The sequence below is a fragment of the Stegostoma tigrinum genome, chromosome 6 (assembly GCF_030684315.1).
Source record: "Stegostoma tigrinum isolate sSteTig4 chromosome 6, sSteTig4.hap1, whole genome shotgun sequence".
In the NCBI taxonomy this organism is placed as follows: Eukaryota; Metazoa; Chordata; class Chondrichthyes; order Orectolobiformes; family Stegostomatidae; genus Stegostoma; species Stegostoma tigrinum.
Genome location: NC_081359.1, coordinates 97,086,115 through 97,107,011, shown reverse-complemented (window position 1 = coordinate 97,107,011; position 20,897 = coordinate 97,086,115). Strand labels below are relative to the sequence as shown.

The window sequence follows — 20,897 nt, the reverse complement described above, 5'->3', positions numbered from 1 at the left end:
AGAGGAGGCCACAGCGGATGCAGTGTACCATACTGGTAGATGTGCAGGTGAACATCTGTTTGATGTGGAAGGTCATCTTGGGGCCTGGGAACGGGGTAAGGGGGGAGGTGTAGCACTTCCTGCAGTTGCAGGGAAAAGTGCTGGGGTGATGGGGCTGGTGGGGTGTGTGGAACGGACGAGGGAATCATGGAGAGAATGGTTCCTCTGGAGACCAGATAAGGGTGGGGAGGGAAAAATGTTTTGGGTAGTGTGGTCAGATTGCAGATGGTGGAAGTGTCGGAAGATGATGCGTTGGATTCGGAGGTTGGTGGGGTGGTACGTGTGGATGAAGGGGATCCTGTTTTGGTTGTTATTGCAGGGACGGAGTGTGAGGGATAAGTTTCGGGAAATGCGGTCAAGGGCGTTTTCGACTACTGTTGGGGGAGGGGGCGGCGATGTTGCAGTCCTTGGAAAACGAAGACATATGGGATGTCCGGGAGTGGAATACCTCATCTCAGGAGCAGATGTGACAGAGGTGAAGGAATTGGGAATGGGGGTTGGCCTATTTGCAGGAAGGTGGGTGGGAGGAGGTGAATTCTAGGTAGCTGTGGGAGTCGGTAGGCTTGAAATCATAGAACCCCTACAGTGTGGAAACAGGGCCTTTGGCCCAACAAATCCACACCGACTCTTGGAGCATCCCACCCAGACCCATCCACCTATAACCCACCTAACGTACACATCCCTGGACGCTATGGCCCATCCACCTAGCCTGCACATTTTTGGACTGTGGGAGGAAACTGGAGCAGCCAGAGGAAACCCACACAGACACGGGGAGAATGTGCAAACTCCACACAGACGATCACTCGAGGCTGGAATCGAACCCAGGTGCCTGGTGCTGTGAGCAGCAGGGCTAACCACTGAGCCACCGTGCTGCCCAATATCGGTTTCCAAGTGGTTGCCAGAGATGGAGACAGAGAAGCACAGGAAGGAGAGAGAGGTATCAGAGATGGTCCAGGTGAACTTAAGTTTGGGTGGAAGGTGTTAGTGAAGTAGACGAATTGTTCGAGCTCCTCATGGGAGCACAAGGCAGTGCCGATATGGTCATTGACATATAGACATTTCACCCTGGCATTTTGAGAATTAGTTGCAAAAATATGGAAGTGAAATACTGGCGCCTCACTCATTGGCCCCCTTTTCCTGATCAGACCTTTCTCCTGTCCTAAGGTCTGTGCTGTATGGGGGCTGCCTCCCTCTTAGCCATTCCAATAAAACTCTATACCTTAACATCCCACCCTCTCAGCTTTCCAGATCTTGTGGCCTCCCCATTTTGCTTTCATCCTGAATGTGCATCTTGTGAGTGGGGCTTAGAATCTGCGGACTGCTTGTTGTCTCGACAGTGGCTATTGCTACCACTGGCGCTGTAGAATCACCAGCTGGTCCGACTGGTTGGAACAAGTGGGGATTTCTCCTGAGTGAGGGGTAGATGTCTCAGACTGGCCACTAAATAATGGACCACAGCATTGCCAACATTGACCGTTGTGTTCCTGATGACCATTTTCAGTAGCTCCTGGAAAGTCTGGCTTTTTATATTTTGCTCCCTAGTGTTGGACTTCACAGAATGACAGAACTATTATTGTGCAGAAGGAGGCCATTCAGCCCACATGTCTGTGCCAGTTATACTATCCATTTCAGATCTATTAATCGAGTATCAATCTCCTGTCTTTTCCCCATAATTCCTGCACTTCATTACGATTCAAAAAAATGTCCAATGCCCTCTTGAATGCTTCCAAAAAACCTCAACTTCCCCTGCCCTGCCACCACAGGAAATAACTTAAGATCTTGAAAATGTAAATCAAACTATTCCGAGATTTAGGATCAAATTACAGCAGATGCTGGAATCTGTACTGAAAACAAAAAATGCTGGAAATCACAACCGGGCAGGCAGCACCCGGTTGATGAACAGTCAACTAGACTGAACATGTTACAAAGAAACAAAGAAACCTACAGCACGGGAACAGGCCCTTCGGCCCTCCAAGCCTGCGCCGATCAAGATCCTCTGTCTAGCCTGTCATCTATTTTCTAACGGTCTGTGTCCATTTGCTCCCTGCCCATCCATGTACCTGTCCAAGTATATCTGAAAAGACGCTAACGTGTCTGCGTCTACCACCTCCACTGGCAACGCGTTCCAGGTACCCACCACCCTCTGTGTAAAGAACTTTCCACGCATATCTGCCTTAAACTTTCCTCCTGTCACTTTGAACTCATGACCCCTAGTAATTGAGTCCCCCACTCTGGGAAAAAGCTTCTTGCTATCCACCCTGTCTATACCCCTCATGATTTTGTAGACCTCAGTCAGGTCCCCCCTCAATCTCCGTCTTTCTAATGAAAATAATCCTAATCTATTCAACCTTTCTTCATAGCTAGCACCCTCCATACCAGGGAACATCCTGGTGAACCTCCTCTGCACCCTCTCCAAAGCATCCACATCCTTTTGGTAACGTGGCGACCAGAACTGTACACAGTATTCCAAATGTGGCCGAACCAAAGTCCTATACAACTGTAACATGACCTGCCAACTCTTGTACTCAATACCCCTCCCAATGAAGGAAAGCATTCCATATGCCTTTTTGACCACCCTATTGACCTGCGTTGTCACCTTCAGGGAACAATGGGCCCGAACACCCAGATCTCTCTGTTCATCAATTTTCTCTGGGACTTTTCCATTTACTGTATAGTTCACCCTTGAATTTGATCTTCCAAAATGCATCACCTCGCATTTGCCCGGATTGAACTCCATCTGCCATTTATCTGCCCAACTCTCCAGTCTATCTCTATTCTGCTGTAAGCTTGTTAGCTTGCTCTCTCTCCATGGATGCTGCCTGACCTGCTATGAATTTCAGCGGCTTTTTTTAAAGATAACAAGGTGTAGAGCCCCCGCCACAACCGCCCCAAGAGGATCCCCCTCGTTCTCACACACCACCCCACCAACCTCCGGATACAACGCATCATCCTCCGACACTTCCGCCATCTACAATCCGACCCCACCACCCAAGACATTTTTCCATCCCCACCCCTGTCTGCTTTCCGGAGAGACCACTCTCTCCGTGACTCCCTTGTTCGCTCCACACTCCCCTCCAACCCCACCACACCCGGCACCTTCCCCTGCAACCGCAGGAAATGCTACACTTGTCCCCACACCTCCTCCCTCACCCCCATCCCAGGCCCCAAGATGACATTCCACATTAAGCAGAGGTTCACCTGCACATCTGCCAATGTGGTATACTGCATCCACTGTACCTGGTATGGCTTCCTCTACATTGGGGAAACCAAGCGGAGGCTTGGGGGCCGCTTTGCAGAACACCTCCGCTCGGTTCACAATAAACAACTGCACCTCCCAGTTGCGAACCATTTCAACTCCCCCTCCCATTCTTTAGATGACATGTCCATCATGGGCCTCCTGCAGTGCCACAATGATGCCACCCGAAGGTTGCAGGAACAGCAGCTCATATTCCTCCTGGGAACCCTGCAGCCTAATGGTATCAATGTGGACTTCACCAGTTTCAAAATCTCCCCTTCCCCCACCGCATCCCTAAACCAGCCCAGTTCGTCCCCTCCCCCCACTGCACCACACAACCAGCCCAGCTCTTCTCCTCCACCCACTGCATCCCAAAACCAGCTCAACCTGCCTCCGCCTCCCTAACCTGTTCTTCCTCTCACCCATCCCTTCCTCCCACCCCAAGCCGCACCCCCATCTACCTACTAACCTCATCCCACCTCCTTGACCTGTCCGTCTTCTCTGGACTGACCTATCCCCTCCCTACCTCCCCACCTATACTCTCTCCACCTATCTTCTTTTCTCTCCATCTTCGGTCTGCCTCCCCCACTCTCCCTATTTATTCCAGAACCCTCACCCCATCCCCCTCTCTGATGAAGGGTCTAGGCCCGAAAAGTCAGCTTTTGTGCTCCTGAGATGCTGCTTGGCCTGCTGTGTTCATCCAGCCTCACACTTTATTATCAAGGTGAGGAGCTGGGTGAACACAGCAGGCCAAGCAGCATCAGAGGAGCAGGAAAGCTGACATTTTGGGTCTAGACCCTTCTTCAGAAATGGCAGAGGGGAAGGCGATTCTGAAATAAATAGCGAGAGAGGGGGAGGCGGATAGAAGATGGATAAAGGAGAAGATAGGTGGAGAGGAGACAGACAGGTCAAAGAAGTGGGGGGTGGAGCCTGTAAAGGTGAGTGTAAGTGGGGTGTTGGGTGGGATAGGTCAGCTCATGGAGGACGGACAGGTCAAGGAGGTGGGATGAGGCTGGTCGGTAAGAGATGGGGGTGGAACTTGAGGTGGGAGGAGGGGATAGGTTAGAGAGGTGGGGACAAGCTGGGCTGGTTTTGGGATATGATCAGGCGAGGGGAGATTTGAAGCTTGTGAAATCCACATAGATACCATTGGGCAGCAGAGTTCCCAAGCGAAATTTGAGGTGCTGTTCCTGCAACCTTCGGGTGGCATTGTTGTGGCACTACAGGAGGCCCAGGATAGGCATGTCGTCTAAGGAGTTGGAAAAGGAGTTGAAATGGTTCGCAACTGGGAGGTGCAGTTGTTTGTTGCGAAAGACTGTACTTTTTTTTATTGTTTCCTGTTTCAAGATTTAGTTGCATTTCATAAAATTGATTTCATTTTCTACTTGCTTGATTTTTATTTGTTTTCTCAGTGTTTCACTTCTCACTGGGAAATGGATCCAGAGGCCTCAATGTCATTTTACTCATTAGTGAAGCACTAAACTGCAAGCTCGGACCCTGATCTATTGAAACCAATTTTGGTTCTGCTTCCACTAAGATGCCCAACTTAAGATCATCTGTTTGCACTCAGGCATAGAATCCTGACAGTTTGGAAGCAAGCCATTCGGCCCGTCAAGTCCACACTGACCCTCCAGATAGCATCCCACCCAGACCAAACCTCCAATCTATCCCAGTAACCCTACATTTCCCATTGCTAATCCATGTAGTTTGCACATCCCTGGACATTATGGGGCAATTTAGCATGGCCAATTCACCTAACCTACATATCTTTGGTCTGTGGGAGGAAACCAGAGCAACAGACAGGGGGACAATATGCAAACTCCACACAGACAGTCACCCAAGCCTGGAATCGAATGCAGGTCCCTGGCACTGTGAGGCAGCAGTGCCAACCACTGAGCCACTGTGGTGCCCAATAAAGGTCAAACTGAGAGGTGCTGTTCCTGCAACCTTCGGGTGGCATTGTTGTGGCACTACAGGAGGCCCAGGATAGGCATGTCGTCTAAGGAGTTGGAAAAGGAGTTGAAATGGTTCGCAACTGGGAGGTGCAGTTGTTTGTTGCGAAAGACTGTACTTTTTTTTATTGTTTCCTGTTTCAAGATTTAGTTGCAGGAGTCAGAGACAACACAGTGTAGAGCTGGATGAACACAGCAGGCCAGGCAGCATCAGAGGAGCAGGAAAGTTGACTTTTTGGGTTGGAGTTACTACAGTCAGCAATAAATAAAACCTTTTTCAAAAAGTTTAATTTGACATTTATCTGTTTAGTTTGTCCCAGTTAATCATTGGATTAGTATGACTATGAGAATTTCCTGACCTTTCCTTGTGCCTGAAGCACAGTTATAAGCTTAATTTCCAACTTCTTGCAAGATCTGAATTATGCTTCTTAATTCTTTTATTGTATCTGAATGTCAATGGCAAGAGCAGAATTTGTTGCCCATCCCTTATAGCTTTGCTTGTTAGGCTATATCAGAAGGCAGTGAGCGTCAACCACATTGGATTCACGTGTACCAGGTGAGGATGGAAATGCCCTCCTGTAAAATACATTAGTGGACTGGATGGATTTTTTATGCATTGGTTTTCACTGTCACCATCACTGAGACCTAGATAACAGGGTGTGGAATCTTAGGAGCACAAAAGCTGACGTTTCGGGACTAGACCTAGGCCCGAAATGTCAACTTTCCTGCTGCTATGATGCTGCTTGGCCTGCTGTGTTCATCCAGTTCTACACCCTGGTATCTCGGATTCTCCAGCATCTGCAGTTTCTACTATTACTGACACCTATTTTTGTCTATTAGCTGAATACAAATACCCACCAACTGCAGTGGCTGAATTTGCAACTGTGTGTGCAAAGCATTGATTTGAATCTCTGGGTTTCTAGTCCAATGGCTTTGCCAACAAACCACCGTTATTGAGAATTGTGCTATTCTTGTTCTGCAGTAGATGGTATTAGTGTACTTCTCCACTGAAAGAAGGAAGGCCAGCTTTTCAAAGCACCATGTAAGTTCTAGGTCCTGACCCTGTATTTCAATGGTATCATTTCATGCAGCTTAATGATTAAATATTGATGCCTAAATTAGATGCAGGGTGAGATTGGCACCCAAAGGCAGTTGAGTCACTTTGGGGCCTGCTATGGTCTTGCCAAAGCGAGTAGGCATCTCCTTTGAAGGCAGGGAGGATAAATGATGAACATTAATGGTAACAGGCCAAGTGAAAGGTAATGCACAGGTTTGGACACAGACTACCTGAGGGCCCAATGTGAGAAACATTTGCTTTGCAGGGAGCCTGACAAATCCACACGTACTTTGTTTCGGTTGCATAAAAACCAAAAATATTGGAAATATTCAGCAGGGTGGGCAGATTTGTGGAGAGAAAATTAATTAATGATTTAGGTCAATGACCTTTCGTCAGAATGGACCTGAAGCATAAACTCTGCTTTCACTCCATAGGTTCGGCCTGACCTTGAGTTTTTCTAGCAATTTCTGATTTCTTACATCCACAGTTCTTTGATTGATTTCCTCTTTTTTTTCACATTAACTCTCTCCCTCCACAGATGCTGCCAGAGTGACTCAATATTTTTAACGTGTGCTGTTTTTATTTCACATGCATTCCTTCAGTTTGAGGCTGAACCTGGTTCCTACAGCGTCTTTGCTTTTATACTCTATGTCCTTATTAATAAAGCACTGGATACGATGCGCTTCATTAATTGCCATCTCATTGTCTGTTGCTAGGAGAAATTACCTGACTCTTTATGAAACAGATCCTGATGAATCATGGGAATGCAGCTCAGGTGAACTGGAGCAACGAGGCCGACTGGGGAGTGAGGTTGGCTGCTTGTCTGCATCTAACTCCACTGAGAAATGTGACATCTTGGATAGTCTCCACCTGAACTTCATACTTCCTAACAAGCTGAGGTAATCAACATTTATTATTAGTTATTGTTTATTATTAGTTACTATAATTAATATTTTAAAAGATTAATCCATGTTTAACTGTTTTAACCATTCATTTGAACAATTGTTTAATTATCCTGATGATAATTAGTTTCATTTTCTCTCTGGTTTCTTCGCTTCCCTCATAAAAGCTATAGTTGTGTTTGACTGAGCTTCATGGGCCCAAACTATAGATTATATTCCTCATTCAGGCATTGTTTATGCATGATCACAAATGTGAGCTACCAACTCCATTTCTCCTCCTACACTCTGTCTGAGGCTGTATTTGACTGTGTGCATCCCTATTTGGTCCCAATTGAACTCTTGGCTTTTATCTTCTCCATAACATTTCTTTACGAACATCCATTTCTTCTAAAAGCCCCACTCATACCGTTTTTTTTAAACCCTGAGACCTGACTGTTCTGATGCTTTCCTGCTGGACCACAACACTGCACCCTCTGTAAAACTCAAGATTCTGCAGCCTTTACCAAACTTGCAACATATACGCATTGATCCTGTCATTCCATGCCTCCATTAGCTCTTGGTGAGGTCAAGCCTCAATTTTATACCTTCAAAGGTATATCTTCAAAGTCTTCTATTTGCTCGTCCCTCCCTAACTCTGTGATCTCCTTCAACATTACAGTTCTCAAAGATTTCTTTAGCTTTCCAGTTCTGGTCATTCATTCACCCTTGATTTCATCACTTCATCCACAGATCAAGCTTTCTTGCATTTGTGCTGTTGAATTTACTCCCAAATTTTTGCCCCATTTATTCTTCCTATTACAACTTCCCAATATCCCTTTCTTTGATCAAGCTTTTGGTCACTCACCCTAAAATCTCCTACTTCTCCAGGCCTTAAGTTTTATCCAGTAACAGTTCTGCAAATATTGTAGTGGGCTCATGGTGATATGTAGGCAAGATATTCAGCATCATCAGCGATGTATAACCGCATGACGATCAGAACTACTGGGGAACTTCGATCTAGAAGTCTTGTGTAAAATCTTGTCCTGTATGTATTTAGAAGACGAAGTTCAATAGAATTTAATGTTTACTTACAATGTACCACAACCAAATCTCAATAAAGCCAGATCCCACAAATGATTTGAAAATAAGCACAGATAGTGGTCACAAACCATGAAACTTGTTGAGACAGTAGTAGTGCTATATAAATGCAAATTATTGTTTTAGGTAGCCTCAATGACCTTCAAATCTGATTTGAGTCCACCTTATAGAGTCATAGAGTTGTAAAGCATGGAAACAGACCCTTTGGTCCAGCTTGTCCATGCTGAGCAGATATACTAAACTAATGCTGTCCCATTTGCTAGCATTTAGCCCATTTCCCTCTAAATGGCTTCCATCATGTATCCATCCAGATGCCTTTTAAATGTTGTAGTTGTAACAGCCTCCACCACTTCCTCTGGCAGCTTATTCCACATACGCATCACCATATAAACTTGTGCCACCTAGTTTTGGACTCCCTCACCCTGGGGAAAAGACCCTGGTTATTCACCATATCCCTCATGATTTTGTAAACTTCTTTAAGGTCACCCCTCAGCCTCCGATGCTCATTGGAAAACTGCCCCAGTCTATTCAGGCTTTCCCTTTAACTCAAACGCTCCAATCCCTGCATTATCCTTGTATATCCTTTTTGCAGCCTTTCAACACTCTTAACAATAACTTTCCCACAGCAGGGAGACCAGAATTGAAAGCAGTATTCTGAAAGTGGCCTAACCATGTCCTGTACAGTGGCAGTGACATCCCAATTCTTATACTCAATGCACTGACCAATAAAGGTAAGTGTATCAAATGCCACCTTCACCACCCTGTCTACCTGTGACTGCACCTTTAAGGAGCTGTAGACCTGACCCCAAGGTCTCTTTGTTTGGCAACAGATCCCAAGAACACATCCACCACGTGTACAAAGCATGCCCTGATTTGTCTTACCCTGATACATTGTTACATTTTTATAGTTCATGGTCCAATCATTTGGAGCAGAGTTTCAAGATCAAGTGTGGGGGGGAAGAGGCGTAAATTCAATTCATGTGCTTCCTACCACTTCCACGCCTGTAGCTGTCGTGGCAATAATTTTGCAAAGGAGTGGGTGAGGCTTTGAGTAGCCTGCCCAACCTCACCATAATTGAAGCCTTTAAGCAGTCAATTGATGTCACTTTAGGCCATTACCCACCTGGACACAATTGGGTCCAACTTTCGCGATAAGGGAGACTTCCCTTAATATGAATAAGATTAACGTCTTCTCCTGGAAATCAATGCCATCAAAAGGTAGGATTACACATGCAGTCTGAGAAAATCCTTGTTTTGCTCCCCAGTCATTGATGTTCACATTGTGGTCTAAGATTAGGGTAATAGGCTATCATGAAGTTCCTTTACAGTCTACTTATCAAATATGTTATTTGTTCAGTTTTGTTTGAGCTATTGGGCAAAAGCTACACTCTGTGATTTCAATCTGATGGCATTATTACTTTCACTAACAAAGCTTATGAAGAAATTTGCTTTTTCTGGCTGAAGGTGGCAGTGCAGCATAATCAAGAGCCTGAATGATTGGTGTGGGTAAAATTCCAGATTTATACTGAACATTTGGTTAGCAACGAATTCGTGGTAACTGCAGTAATTTCAGATACCAGTGCTGTCAGCATGTTGTATCTTCTCATTTCCAACTTCTGGTGGCCTGTTGATAAAGCAGTTTGCTGCCACCATTCCTCCTTTCTAGGCTAAGTCTGAGGAGCTGTATAATTAGCAGTGGTAGAGGATAGAACATGAGAGAGTCTTCACAAGAAGAGCATTTGTCGTGCAAAAGAAGGCGTAGTTTATCGTACAATAACAGTAAGTATGGACATTAGGCATAATTAGTCTGGGCGGAGCTCAATACAGTTCAGTGCTAGCTCTCAGAACCGTTACTACATACAAAAGTAACTAGCATTGCTGGATAACAAAGTGTGGAGCTGGATGAACACAGCAGGCCAAGCATCATCTTAGGAGCACAAAAGCTGACGTTTCGGGCCTATACCCTTCATCAGACCCTTTTCTGATGAAGGGCCTAGGCCCGAAATGTCGACTTTTGTGCTCCTAAGATGCTGCTTGGCCTGCTGTGTTCATCCGGCTCCACACTTTGTTACCTCGGATTCTCCAGCATCTGCAGTTCCCATTATCTCTGATAGCATTGCTGGGTGATTGGTTAACTGAAGGGACATAGTTTCAACAATTTATACATTTCAGTGTCTGGAACAAATGCAGTTTCTGTTTATCTTACACAGTTCCAATTAATATATTTAATTAGTGACTCACTGCCCAAATTAGTGCTGTGTGATTGGCTATCTCTGTATTCTATTCGGACCTGGATAATCTGAATAAAATTCTAATTGTGTTCCTTTGAACTAGCTCTTCACATTTGCAATGCAGGCATATATTTCTTTACGTGGGTCTGTGTACGTCATAATTTATTTGCACAAGAGTTGCATTACTAGGATGCGGAGTATCCAAGATAACAAGGTGTGGAACTGGATGAATACAGCAGGCCAAACAGCATCCTGCTCCTAAGATGCTGCTTGGCCTGCTGTGTTCATCCAGCTCCATGCCTTGTCATCTCAGATTCTCCAGCATCTGCAGCTCCTATTATCTCTGCAGGGTATCCAAGATAGGAAAGGTAGACAAGGAATCAACATGCATTGAGGCCAATGATCTTCTTCCAGAATTGTTTTGCAGGTCAAGGAGTGAAGGATTTGGCTCATGATTTGAGAGTATCATTTCCCTCCAGACAGAAGGAGTGATATTGTTATTCCGAGCGTCTATATCTTCTGAGTTCAATTTCCTTGAAGAGATTGTGGTTGTTTTTTTTTCTGTTTTGGACTTCTGCCTCAGCCTTCTTGGTACCATTACTCCTATTGTAGACACGATTCTTAAAATATACTTGAAAGATTAATGAACCATTGAGTAACATTATCTCCGAATCATGAGTGTAAGACAGGTACTGTATTCTTTCCTTATTGCTGTTTAGCCAGATGCTGAATTGTATGGCCTAATGATTGATTGATTGGTTGATTGATTTATTGTCGTGTGTACTGAAATGCAGTGAAATGCTTTGTTTATGAGCAGTACAGGCAGATCATAGCAAGTAAAGGATGCAGAATCAAAAGGACTTAAAGCAGGTTACATTATTTGAGGCTAGAGTCAACCCAACAGTCTGATAACGGCTGGAAAGAAGCTGTTCCTGAGGTTGTTGTTGTGTGTGTTCAGGCTTCTGTATCTTCTGCCTGATGGAAGAGGTTTTAGGAGGTCATTACCAGGGGTGCGATGGATCTTTGATCATGTTGGCCACATTTCTGCACGCCACCTTCTGTAGTTTCTTATGGTCCTGAGCAGAGCAGTTGGCACCCCAGGCCATTGGGCACCCACACAGTATGGTTTCAATGGTACATCTGTAGGGTTTGGTGAGGGTCCTTATGAATATGCCAAATTTCCTGAGCCACCTGAAGAAGAAGAGGCGTTGTTGTGCCTTCGTGACTGCCGCATTTACATGGGAAGTCCAGGTCAGGTCATCAGTGCCAGTCACTCCGAGGAATTTGATGCTGTTCGCTCTGTCAGCCTCAGTTCCATTGATTTAGATGGGGGCATGTTCTCCTACTTTCTTTCTGAAGTTGATAATCAACTCCTTGGTTTTGCTGACATTAAGAGGCAGGAGGTGTTCTCCAGTTTCCAGATAATTACCGCTATTTTTCACGGGGTTCATGCCAGTGGCTAGCTATGCAGAAAGGTTGAGTAGACTAGGATTATTTCCATTAGAAAGACGGAGATTGAGGGGAGACCTGATTGAGGTCTACAAAACCATGAGGGGTGTAGACAGGGTGGATAGCAAGAAGCTTTTTCCCAGAGTGGGGACTCAATTACTAGGGGTCATGAATTCAAAGTGAGAGGAGGGAAGTTTAGGGGAGATATACGTGAAAAGTTCTTTACGCAGAGGGTGGTGGGTGCCTGGAACGCGTTGCCAACGGAGGTGTTAGACGCAGACACGATAGTGTCTTTTAAGATGTATCTGGACAGGTACATGGACGGGCAGGGAGCAAATGGACACAGACCCTTAGAAAATAGATGACAGGTTTAGACAGAGGATCTTGATAAGCGCAGACTTGGAGAGCCGAAGGACATGTTCCTGTGCTGTAATTTTTTTTATTCTTTGTTCTTTGACTAATAAAAGTAGAAATGAGCTGAGTGAAAAACTAGCTAACTCCCTCAGTTTTTAATTCGCATAAACGTGGTGCAACTCTGTAAGGAAATCTCAATGCGATTGTGTTCATCACATTGTGATCATTGTGCTCATCGTGGTGATTGTTAAAATCAGGCACCATCAAGGAAGTGGCATGGTCACAAATTGTTCTTTTTGACTCTGGCATACGTTAATTTTTTATTTATTTATTGGATATGGGCATGGCTGGCAGTCCAGCCTTTATTGCCCCTCCCTAGTTGCCCTAGAGAAGGTGGTGGTTACCTGCCTTCTTGAACTGCTCCAGTCCACGTGCTGTGGATTGAGCCACAATGCCGTGAGGAAGGGAATTCCAGGATTTTGACCCACCAACACTGATGGAATGACGTTATATTTCCGAGTTAGGGTGTTGAGTAGCTTGGAGGGGATCTTGCAGGTGGTGTTGATTAGAACTATGTCCCTTATCCTTCTAGACACTAGTGGTCATTGCATTGAAGGTGCTGCCGAAGGAGCTTTTTGGTGAGTTTCTGCAGTCAGTGTTGCTCCTAACAATCAGTGGTCGATGGACTGGATGTTTGTGAATGTGGTGTCAATCAATCGGTCGGCTTTGTCCAGGATGGTGTCAAATTTCTTGATTGTTGTTGGAGTTGTATCCATCCAGGGAAGGGGGGAGTATTCGACAACACTCCTTACCTGAGCCTTGCTGATGGTGGACAGGCTTTGTGGAGTCAGGAGGTGAGATACTTAGACCTTCATCGCAAGGAAAATGCTGAATAACCTTGAACAAATAGGTTTTTCAACCAACAAAACTCTTATCAGCAAGGAGAAAAGTCCTGTGACTTCCAAGCTGAAAATAACTGCTGATTGTTAGATTTCACCAATTGCGTTCTGAGGCAGGTTTTATTCCACCGAGAGATGGATCAGCAAGGAAGTGGAATGAGCTAAGTTTGCCTGTTCCTCAATTGTAATAGCTACAGGCTGTGATGGAGAGATATAATTATGTCCAAGTCAGGGACAGCTTGGTGGGCAAGTGTTGAGCAAGTGCAAAATGGGAATGAACCAATTGTGAAGCAGGAGCTGGTTACAGGATGAACACTGATTTGGTTAAACTGTTGGGAATACAGCCTGTGTCTCAGGGTAAAATAAGATGTCAAACTAAGAGCATCTGTAATCACCTTTTGAACAGTTCAAGACTGCAGTTGTACGTGTGTGCATGTGAGTGTGGGAGAGAAAGAGAGAGAAAATTTGAATTAACAGAAGATAAAGGCCACAATTATTAAAACAATATTCTTAGTTTCAAGATTTTTGTAATTATAAAAAGAGGCAATGCCTTCTTCATGATCTAATCCTGCTGCTTTCAAGGATTTTTGGACATGCACATGAAGGTCACTCTGTGCCTCTGTACTTTTTAGGGTCCTTCCATTCATCCTGTGTTCCCCTGTTTTTTAGATGGCCCAAAATGCAACACCTCACACTTTTCTGGATTAAGTTCCATTTTCCACGTTCTACCAGCTGACCAGCCCATCTACATCATCCTGTAATCGAAGGCTTTCCACCTTACTGTTTACTACACTGCTGATTTTTGTGTTATGTGTGTATGTACAAGAATGATTCCAGGGATGAGGATCTTTAGTTTTGAAGGTGGATTGAAGAAATTGGGACAGTCTTCCTTGGAGAACAGAAGACTTAAAAGAGTTTTGTTTGATGAATTGAGGATTGTAAGTGTTCTGGACAGAGGGGCACAGAGAGAAACTATCAGACTCATGACAGAATCAAGCATGAAATGACACACACTGAAATTAATTATCAAAAAAGCAAAAAAATGGCAGAAGGAAAAATATTTTCACACAGCGGTTAAGGTCCGGAGCGTATTGCCTGAGGGACTAGTGGAGCTTTCTAAAGGGAATTATTGTATTCAGTTTTGTTCTCCTTATCTCAGGAGAGATGTTATTGCCATAGGGGACGTGCAATAAATGTTCACTAGAGCATGGCATCAAGGAGCCCCAGCAAAACTGGAGCCAATGGGAAGAGAATGGTGCAAAACTTTCTACTGGTTGGCATCATACCTGGCACATAGGAAGATGGTTGTGTTTGTTGGAGGTCAGTCATCTTAGCTCCAGGACGCACGTCTCTGCAGGAGTTCCTCAGGGTAATGTCCTCGGCTCAACCATCTTCAGCTGCTTCATCACAGACCTTCCCTCCATCATAATGTCAGAAGTGGGGATGTTTGCTGAAGGTTGTGCAATGTTCAGCACTAATCACAACTCCTTTATTTTTGGATTAGGATCAATCCACGGCACAACATTGTGGGCCGAAGGGCCTGTACTGTGCTGTACTTTTCTATGTTCTATGTTCTATGTCCTCAGTTACAGAAGCAGTCCATGTCCAAATGCATCAAGTTTGGTTGTGGATTGATTTGGGCCGAAAAGTGGAAAGTAAGATTCATGCCAAAGGTGAAGCAATGACCATCTCTAATAAGAGATAATCTAACAATTGCCCCATGTCATTCAATGGCATTGCATCGCTGAAATTCCAGCAATAAAAATCCTGGGGTTACGATTGACCAGCAACTGAACTGGACCAATCACATACATACTGTGGCTATAAGGATTGGTCAAAAGCTAGGAATCCTGCAGCACGTAACTCACTTCCTGACTCCCAAAGCCTGTTCATGATCTGCATGTACAAATTAGGAGAGTGATGGAACACTCTCCACTTGCCTGGATGAATAGAGCTCCAACAACACTCAAGGAACTTGACACCATCCAGGACAAAGCAGCACACTGACAAAGCAGCCTGCTTGATTGATATCACATCCACAAAGATTCACTCACTTCACCACCAACACTCAGTAAAAGTAATGCATATCATTTACACGATGCACTCAAAACTTTCCAAGACAGTTTTGACAGTACTCTCCAAACCCACGACGACTACCGTCCAGAAGGACAAGGACAGCACGTACGTGGGAACACCACCACTTGCAAGTTCCCGACTTGAAAATACACCGCTGTTCATTCCATGTCACTGGGTCAAAATCCTGGAATACACCCTGCTCAGTCGCATTGTGCTACTACCTACAACAGATGCAGTTTGCTGTTTCCAGAATGCAGCTCATTACCACTTTCTCAAGGGCAACGAGGGACAGACAATAAATACTAAGCCAGGCAGCAGCATACATATCCCATGAATGAATTTAAAAAATATTTTGGGAAGGACATTAAATTCTGTCAAATGTGTGTGTTGATGTTTGAATCTTTGATTGACAAAAGGTAATAGATGCTGGAATGGTTGTACTTTTACGACTTAATGGATTCCTGTTAATATAAGGTATTAAGGAATGAAGGGGAAAGGTGCATTTGTGGAGCTTCTAATAAGACCATAACAAATAAGAACAAGTATAGGCCATTTGGCCACTCAAGCCTACTCTGTCATTCAATAGGATTGTGGCTGATCTGATATTGCTCACGTCCACTTTCCTACTCTTTCTGTAACCTTTAGATTTCCCTACATTTCAAACATGATTTCCTTAAATGATAGAATATGTTCAAGATGCTAAATGGCCAACTCCAATGTCTAAGTTTCTAGATCAGAATAATCATTGTATGTTTGTAAAATTTATGATTATGTGTCTCCCTTGAGAGCTAAATCTGAACCCTATTACTGTCAATCACAGCCAGTTAAGTGTAGAGTCTTAATTGTTGATTGTGTCTATATTTACACCTCTTTGATTTTTTTTGCAGATGTGTTTTAAAAGTTCTGAAGATTTCCAGTCTCTTCATCTTTGTTGTTATTTGCTCAGTAGGTGATCCATTTCCCATTATTTCATGTAGAGATAGCTTTACAAAACTTTCGTATATGCAGTCTCGTGGGTAAAAACAGAGACTGAGCACAAAACCTAGTTAATCAAGGCCACTGTTATTTGCTGCCAGATGGGCATTATGCCTTGGAAATAGAAGCTATTCTCCGTAACTGTGCTCTCTAATAATGCTCCTGTGAAGCCACTTTGAATGTTTTACTATAGAAAAAGTGACATAGAATTGCAATATATTCGTGTTGTGTGGTTTTAATGAATGAGGCAGGTGCTGACCTCATGGTAATGTCACCGGGCACAGAGTCCCACGCAAAAAAGAGAAATCCGGCAGACGCAATGGAGAAATTCAGCAGGTCAGGCTGTATCTTCTTCGGGGCCCGAGTATAATGCCGCCAACCAAGTGCGAGGAGGAATGAGTGGATCAGATGTTCAAGGCATCCAGGGAAATATACAAAGACTGTGCCTTAATTCCAGCAAAGGAGCAATATGGAAATATAGATATCCAAAATTGGCGTCTATGGTAGGTGGATTGTAGAAAATTGGACAGCCTTGCTGAGGGAAAATCTATCCACCAAGACATTGTGAGGAAGCAAAAAGGTCTGTAATCAAGATGAAGGACAGTGTTCGTCCACGGAAGTTGTTGAAGTCAGTGTCTTTGCTGATAGGTTCTAACGTACCAAAGCAGAAAATGAGGCACCGTTGAGAACATGTTTCAAATTATTACCATATTTGGGTTGGTCTGCGTACCGGTTTAATCATTTACTGGGTCAGATCTTAAACCAGTGTGTGTCTGAAAGTAGGTGACTATGAAAGGCCCTGGTGTGTTTAAGTAAGTTTGTTTATATCGTGAGAGCTTATGGACTGCAAGCTATTAGTTGTGGTAGCGTCTAAGATAATTAAGTTAAATTTTTAAAAAAAGGCTCAAAGCTTTTGGGTTCAGTTGACAGAGACCTGACTGAAGTCAGATGCAAGCATAGTTTCTCTGAGCGACGTGATTGTTCAGAACAGTTAAGCAAATAAGCTATCTCAATAAAAGAATGCCGTTTGTGAAATCTGCGCCAGTTACTCAAATTTGTGAAATTTGTCAACAGGCCATTGGTTATGCTGTTTTGGAAATATGCATTCAACTCTGGTCTCCCTGCTATAGGAAAGATGTTGTTAAACTTAAAACAGTGCAGAAAAGGTTTACAGGGATGTTGCCGGGCTGCAGGGTTTCAACAATAGGCTAGGCTGAATTGGCTGGGGCTACTTTCCCTGGACCAGCAGAGGTTGGGGGGTGGGGGGGGGGCGGGTGGCAGCGGGGGTGACCTTAGAGAAGTTTATAAAATCATAGGGACCAGTGATAGGGTGAACTACCAAAGCCCTTTTCCCAAGGTAGGGGAGTCCAAAACTAGAGGGCATATGTTTTAAAGTGAGACGAGGAAGACTTAAAAGGGCCCTAAGGGGCAACTTTTCAGAGGGTGGTACATGTATGGAATCAGCTGCCAGAGGAAGTGGTGGAGACTGATACAATTCCAACATTTTAAAAGGTATCTGGATGGGTATGTGTTTAGGAAGAGGGTCACAGAGAAATGGGCCAAATGCTGGCAAATGTGACTAGGTTAGTTTAAGATATCTGGTCAGCATGGAAGTGTTGGGTTGAAGGGTCTGTTTCCATGCTGTACAACTCTATGATTTTAAGTTCTCAGTTCTGTGGGTAGTTGAAGGAAAAGACCTCATAGCTCAAACAGCACAGCTGGAACTGAGAAGATGCAGTTAAGTTAAACTTACAAATTTGATAGGGTAGGAAAATTTCCCTTGATTTCAATTAACTGTGAAATGATTGTGTGGAGGAGTGAATGGGTCTTCATTTTCAAATATTTTGAAATGTTTTAACCTATTTTGTGTTTAGATAGCTTTGTTTGCTTTAGTTTTAGTTTTATTTCTTTTATGTAATAAACTTCTTCTGTTCAGCAAAAGGCTGCCATGTTAACTGTTTAAAAATGATCTACCAAGCCAAATTTAATTCTGAGATCTGACTTGTTTAGTCGCAACATCAACTGGGATCATAACAATAGGCTTAGAAATTTGAAATTACTGTTGGTGATATGTTAATTGATAAAGCATTATTCCTTCTGCTGTAGTAATGGCATCTATATGATATCTACTAAAATAACAAAGTGGAATTAGTACAGATATTAATCACTCTATTATGAATTATATTAATTTCTTTGCTATCTGATTGTTAACCTCTAGCATTCATCTGGGTTAAGGTGTACACAATCACAAGCCCAAAGTATTGCTGATGCTGGGAATCTAAGACAAAACTAGAAAGTATGGGAAATGCTCAACAGGTTGAGCAGCATCATTAGAGGAGAAACAGAGTTAACTGTTTAACTTTGAGTTAGAGAAAATGGTTCATGGGATGAGTTAAGATAATCCAAGATCATTTAACAATCCAGAAACAGACTATACCTTCCTGCTGACGTTTCATAGAGTCATAGAGTCATACCGCTCAGAAACAGACCCTTCAGTCCAACTAGTCCATGCTGAACATAATGCCAAACTAAACCAGTCCCACTTACCTGTACTGGCCCATATCTCTCCAAATCTTTCTTATTTATGTACTTATCTAAATGTCTTTTAAACAATGTAACTGTAACCACATCTACCACTTCCTCAAGAAGTTCATTCCACACACAAACCACCCTTGTTGTAAAAAAATTGCTGCTCAAGTCTTTGTAAAATCTCTCTCCCCTCACCTTGAAAATGTGCCTCCTAGTCTTGAAATCCCCCATCCTAGGAAAGGCACATCTCCTATTAACTGTAGCTATACCCCTCATGATTTTATAAATCTCTGTAAGATCACCTCTCAACCCTCCCAACATACCAATTAAAAAAAAAGCCCCAGACTTTCCTTATAACTCAAATTTTCCATACCTGGCAACATCCTGGTAAATCTCTTCTGAACTCTCTTTAGCTTAGTAGTGACCTTCTGATAACTGGGCAACCAGAACTGGACATAGTATTCCAGAAGAGGCCTCACCAATGTTCTGTCCCAACTCCTACTCTTAAAGGACTGAGCAGTGAAGATAAGTGTGATAAACACTTCTTTAACCACCCTGTCTACATGTGATGCAAACTTCAAGGAATTATGTACCAGAACCCCCAGGTCCCTCTGTTCTGTATTTTGGTATGTGTCACACTAAATCAATCAAACAAATCAAACAATCAATCTACATTTCTATCTTTAAAAGCACCTGAGATTCTTACTACAGGCAAACAATGGCCAATTTATATCTTAAATTCTTGGCTGCATTGCAATGTTTTAACTCCCCATTTGATTGAATTGCAAGGAGCCAATCCTCACATCTCAAATACGATATAAACCCCAGAGAGGCCAGAATAGGGTGAGGTAGGTTTCAAACATAACTTTGAGAAGATAACTTTCTTGCTAAGTGGAACAGGAATGTTCCCAAGGATCCGTTGGCCTTCGCTATTCTAGGATTCTCCCTCGTCTCGTCCATTGCCCACTACCTCATTCCCCATGTTTCTGTATTATTAGCAATCATCCTCTTGCCTCAGTGGCTGGGATATTTTGTGTGAAACGCCGGTGTTTCAACACTTTGCCACATTTTAGGCAATTCTCGATGGCTTTAGACCAGAGTCAGTTTTAGAGGATTTAAATTCAGCCTGAAGTCAAAATCTACTGCATGTCGCATTCTGGTTAGTCTGATTGGTCCATGCCTACTTTAACACTCGGACCCTAAATATCCACTGCCCAAATTCAAATTAATCACCAGTATTCAGCTTGATGGCCTTCTATCACTTTTTTCATGGAGTATAATTAACCCACTTGAACATGTGTGACCTCCTCAGTCTTGATATACAGCTACTTAGAGAAGGACCAATTCAGAGCTTTTGTGCTCATAGCAAACCATCCTTTTTATACCAGTTTCTCATCATTGGTGGCTATCTGCTGGGTCTGAGTTGGCTGGTGAGCCACTTGGGATCAGATAGATTCCAATTGCATAACTTACAGAATACTGAGAGGCCTGGTTAGAGTGGACATGGAGTCCACTAGTAGGAGAGACCAGGATCTGAGGGCACAGCTTCAGAGTAAAGGGATGACCCTTGAGAACTGTGATGAAGAGGAATTTCTTCAGCCTGAGGGTGGTGAATCTGTAGAACTTATTGTCGCAGAGGGCTGTGGAGGCCAATCATTGAATGTATTTAAGGTAGCAACAGATAGATGCTTGATTAGTAAAGGGATCAAGCGTTATGGGGATGGAGGTAATGGGAACTGCAGATGCTGGAGAACCTGAGATAACAAAGTGTGGAGCTGGATGAACACAGCAGACCAAGCAGAAGGCAGGAGATTAGGGCTGACAAACGTATCAGGCATGATCGAATGGTGGAACAGACTTCATGGGCCGAATGACCTAATTCTGCTCTTACATCTTATGGTCTTAGGGGTTTGATCCTTGTTGTGGCTGAGGTGGATTTATCACTTGCCTTCAGCCATTACTGGTGCTGTGGGTGAGGTATCTTGGGACATAGAAGAGCAAGAAGTGGAACATTCCTGTGAAGCACATTTTGGAAGTTTGTTATGTTAAAGGTGCCTTACAAATATAAGCTATTTTAATTGCTACTGATCTTTGAGCCGAAATCAAAATAGTTTACGACTGC

General features: G+C 43.7%; 1 protein-coding gene across 1 annotated transcript in view; it reads left to right on the top strand.

The window, feature by feature from the left end:
• Positions 1–20,897, top strand: part of oca2 (oculocutaneous albinism II) — a 468,272-nt gene that overhangs the window by 106,773 nt on the left and 340,602 nt on the right. Inside the window, exons 4-5 of the mRNA XM_048532874.2 lie at positions 7,000–7,182; positions 16,159–16,216. Of these exons, the coding sequence (XP_048388831.2) occupies positions 7,000–7,182; positions 16,159–16,216 (241 nt within the window). The remainder of the gene's footprint in view (positions 1–6,999; positions 7,183–16,158; positions 16,217–20,897) is intronic.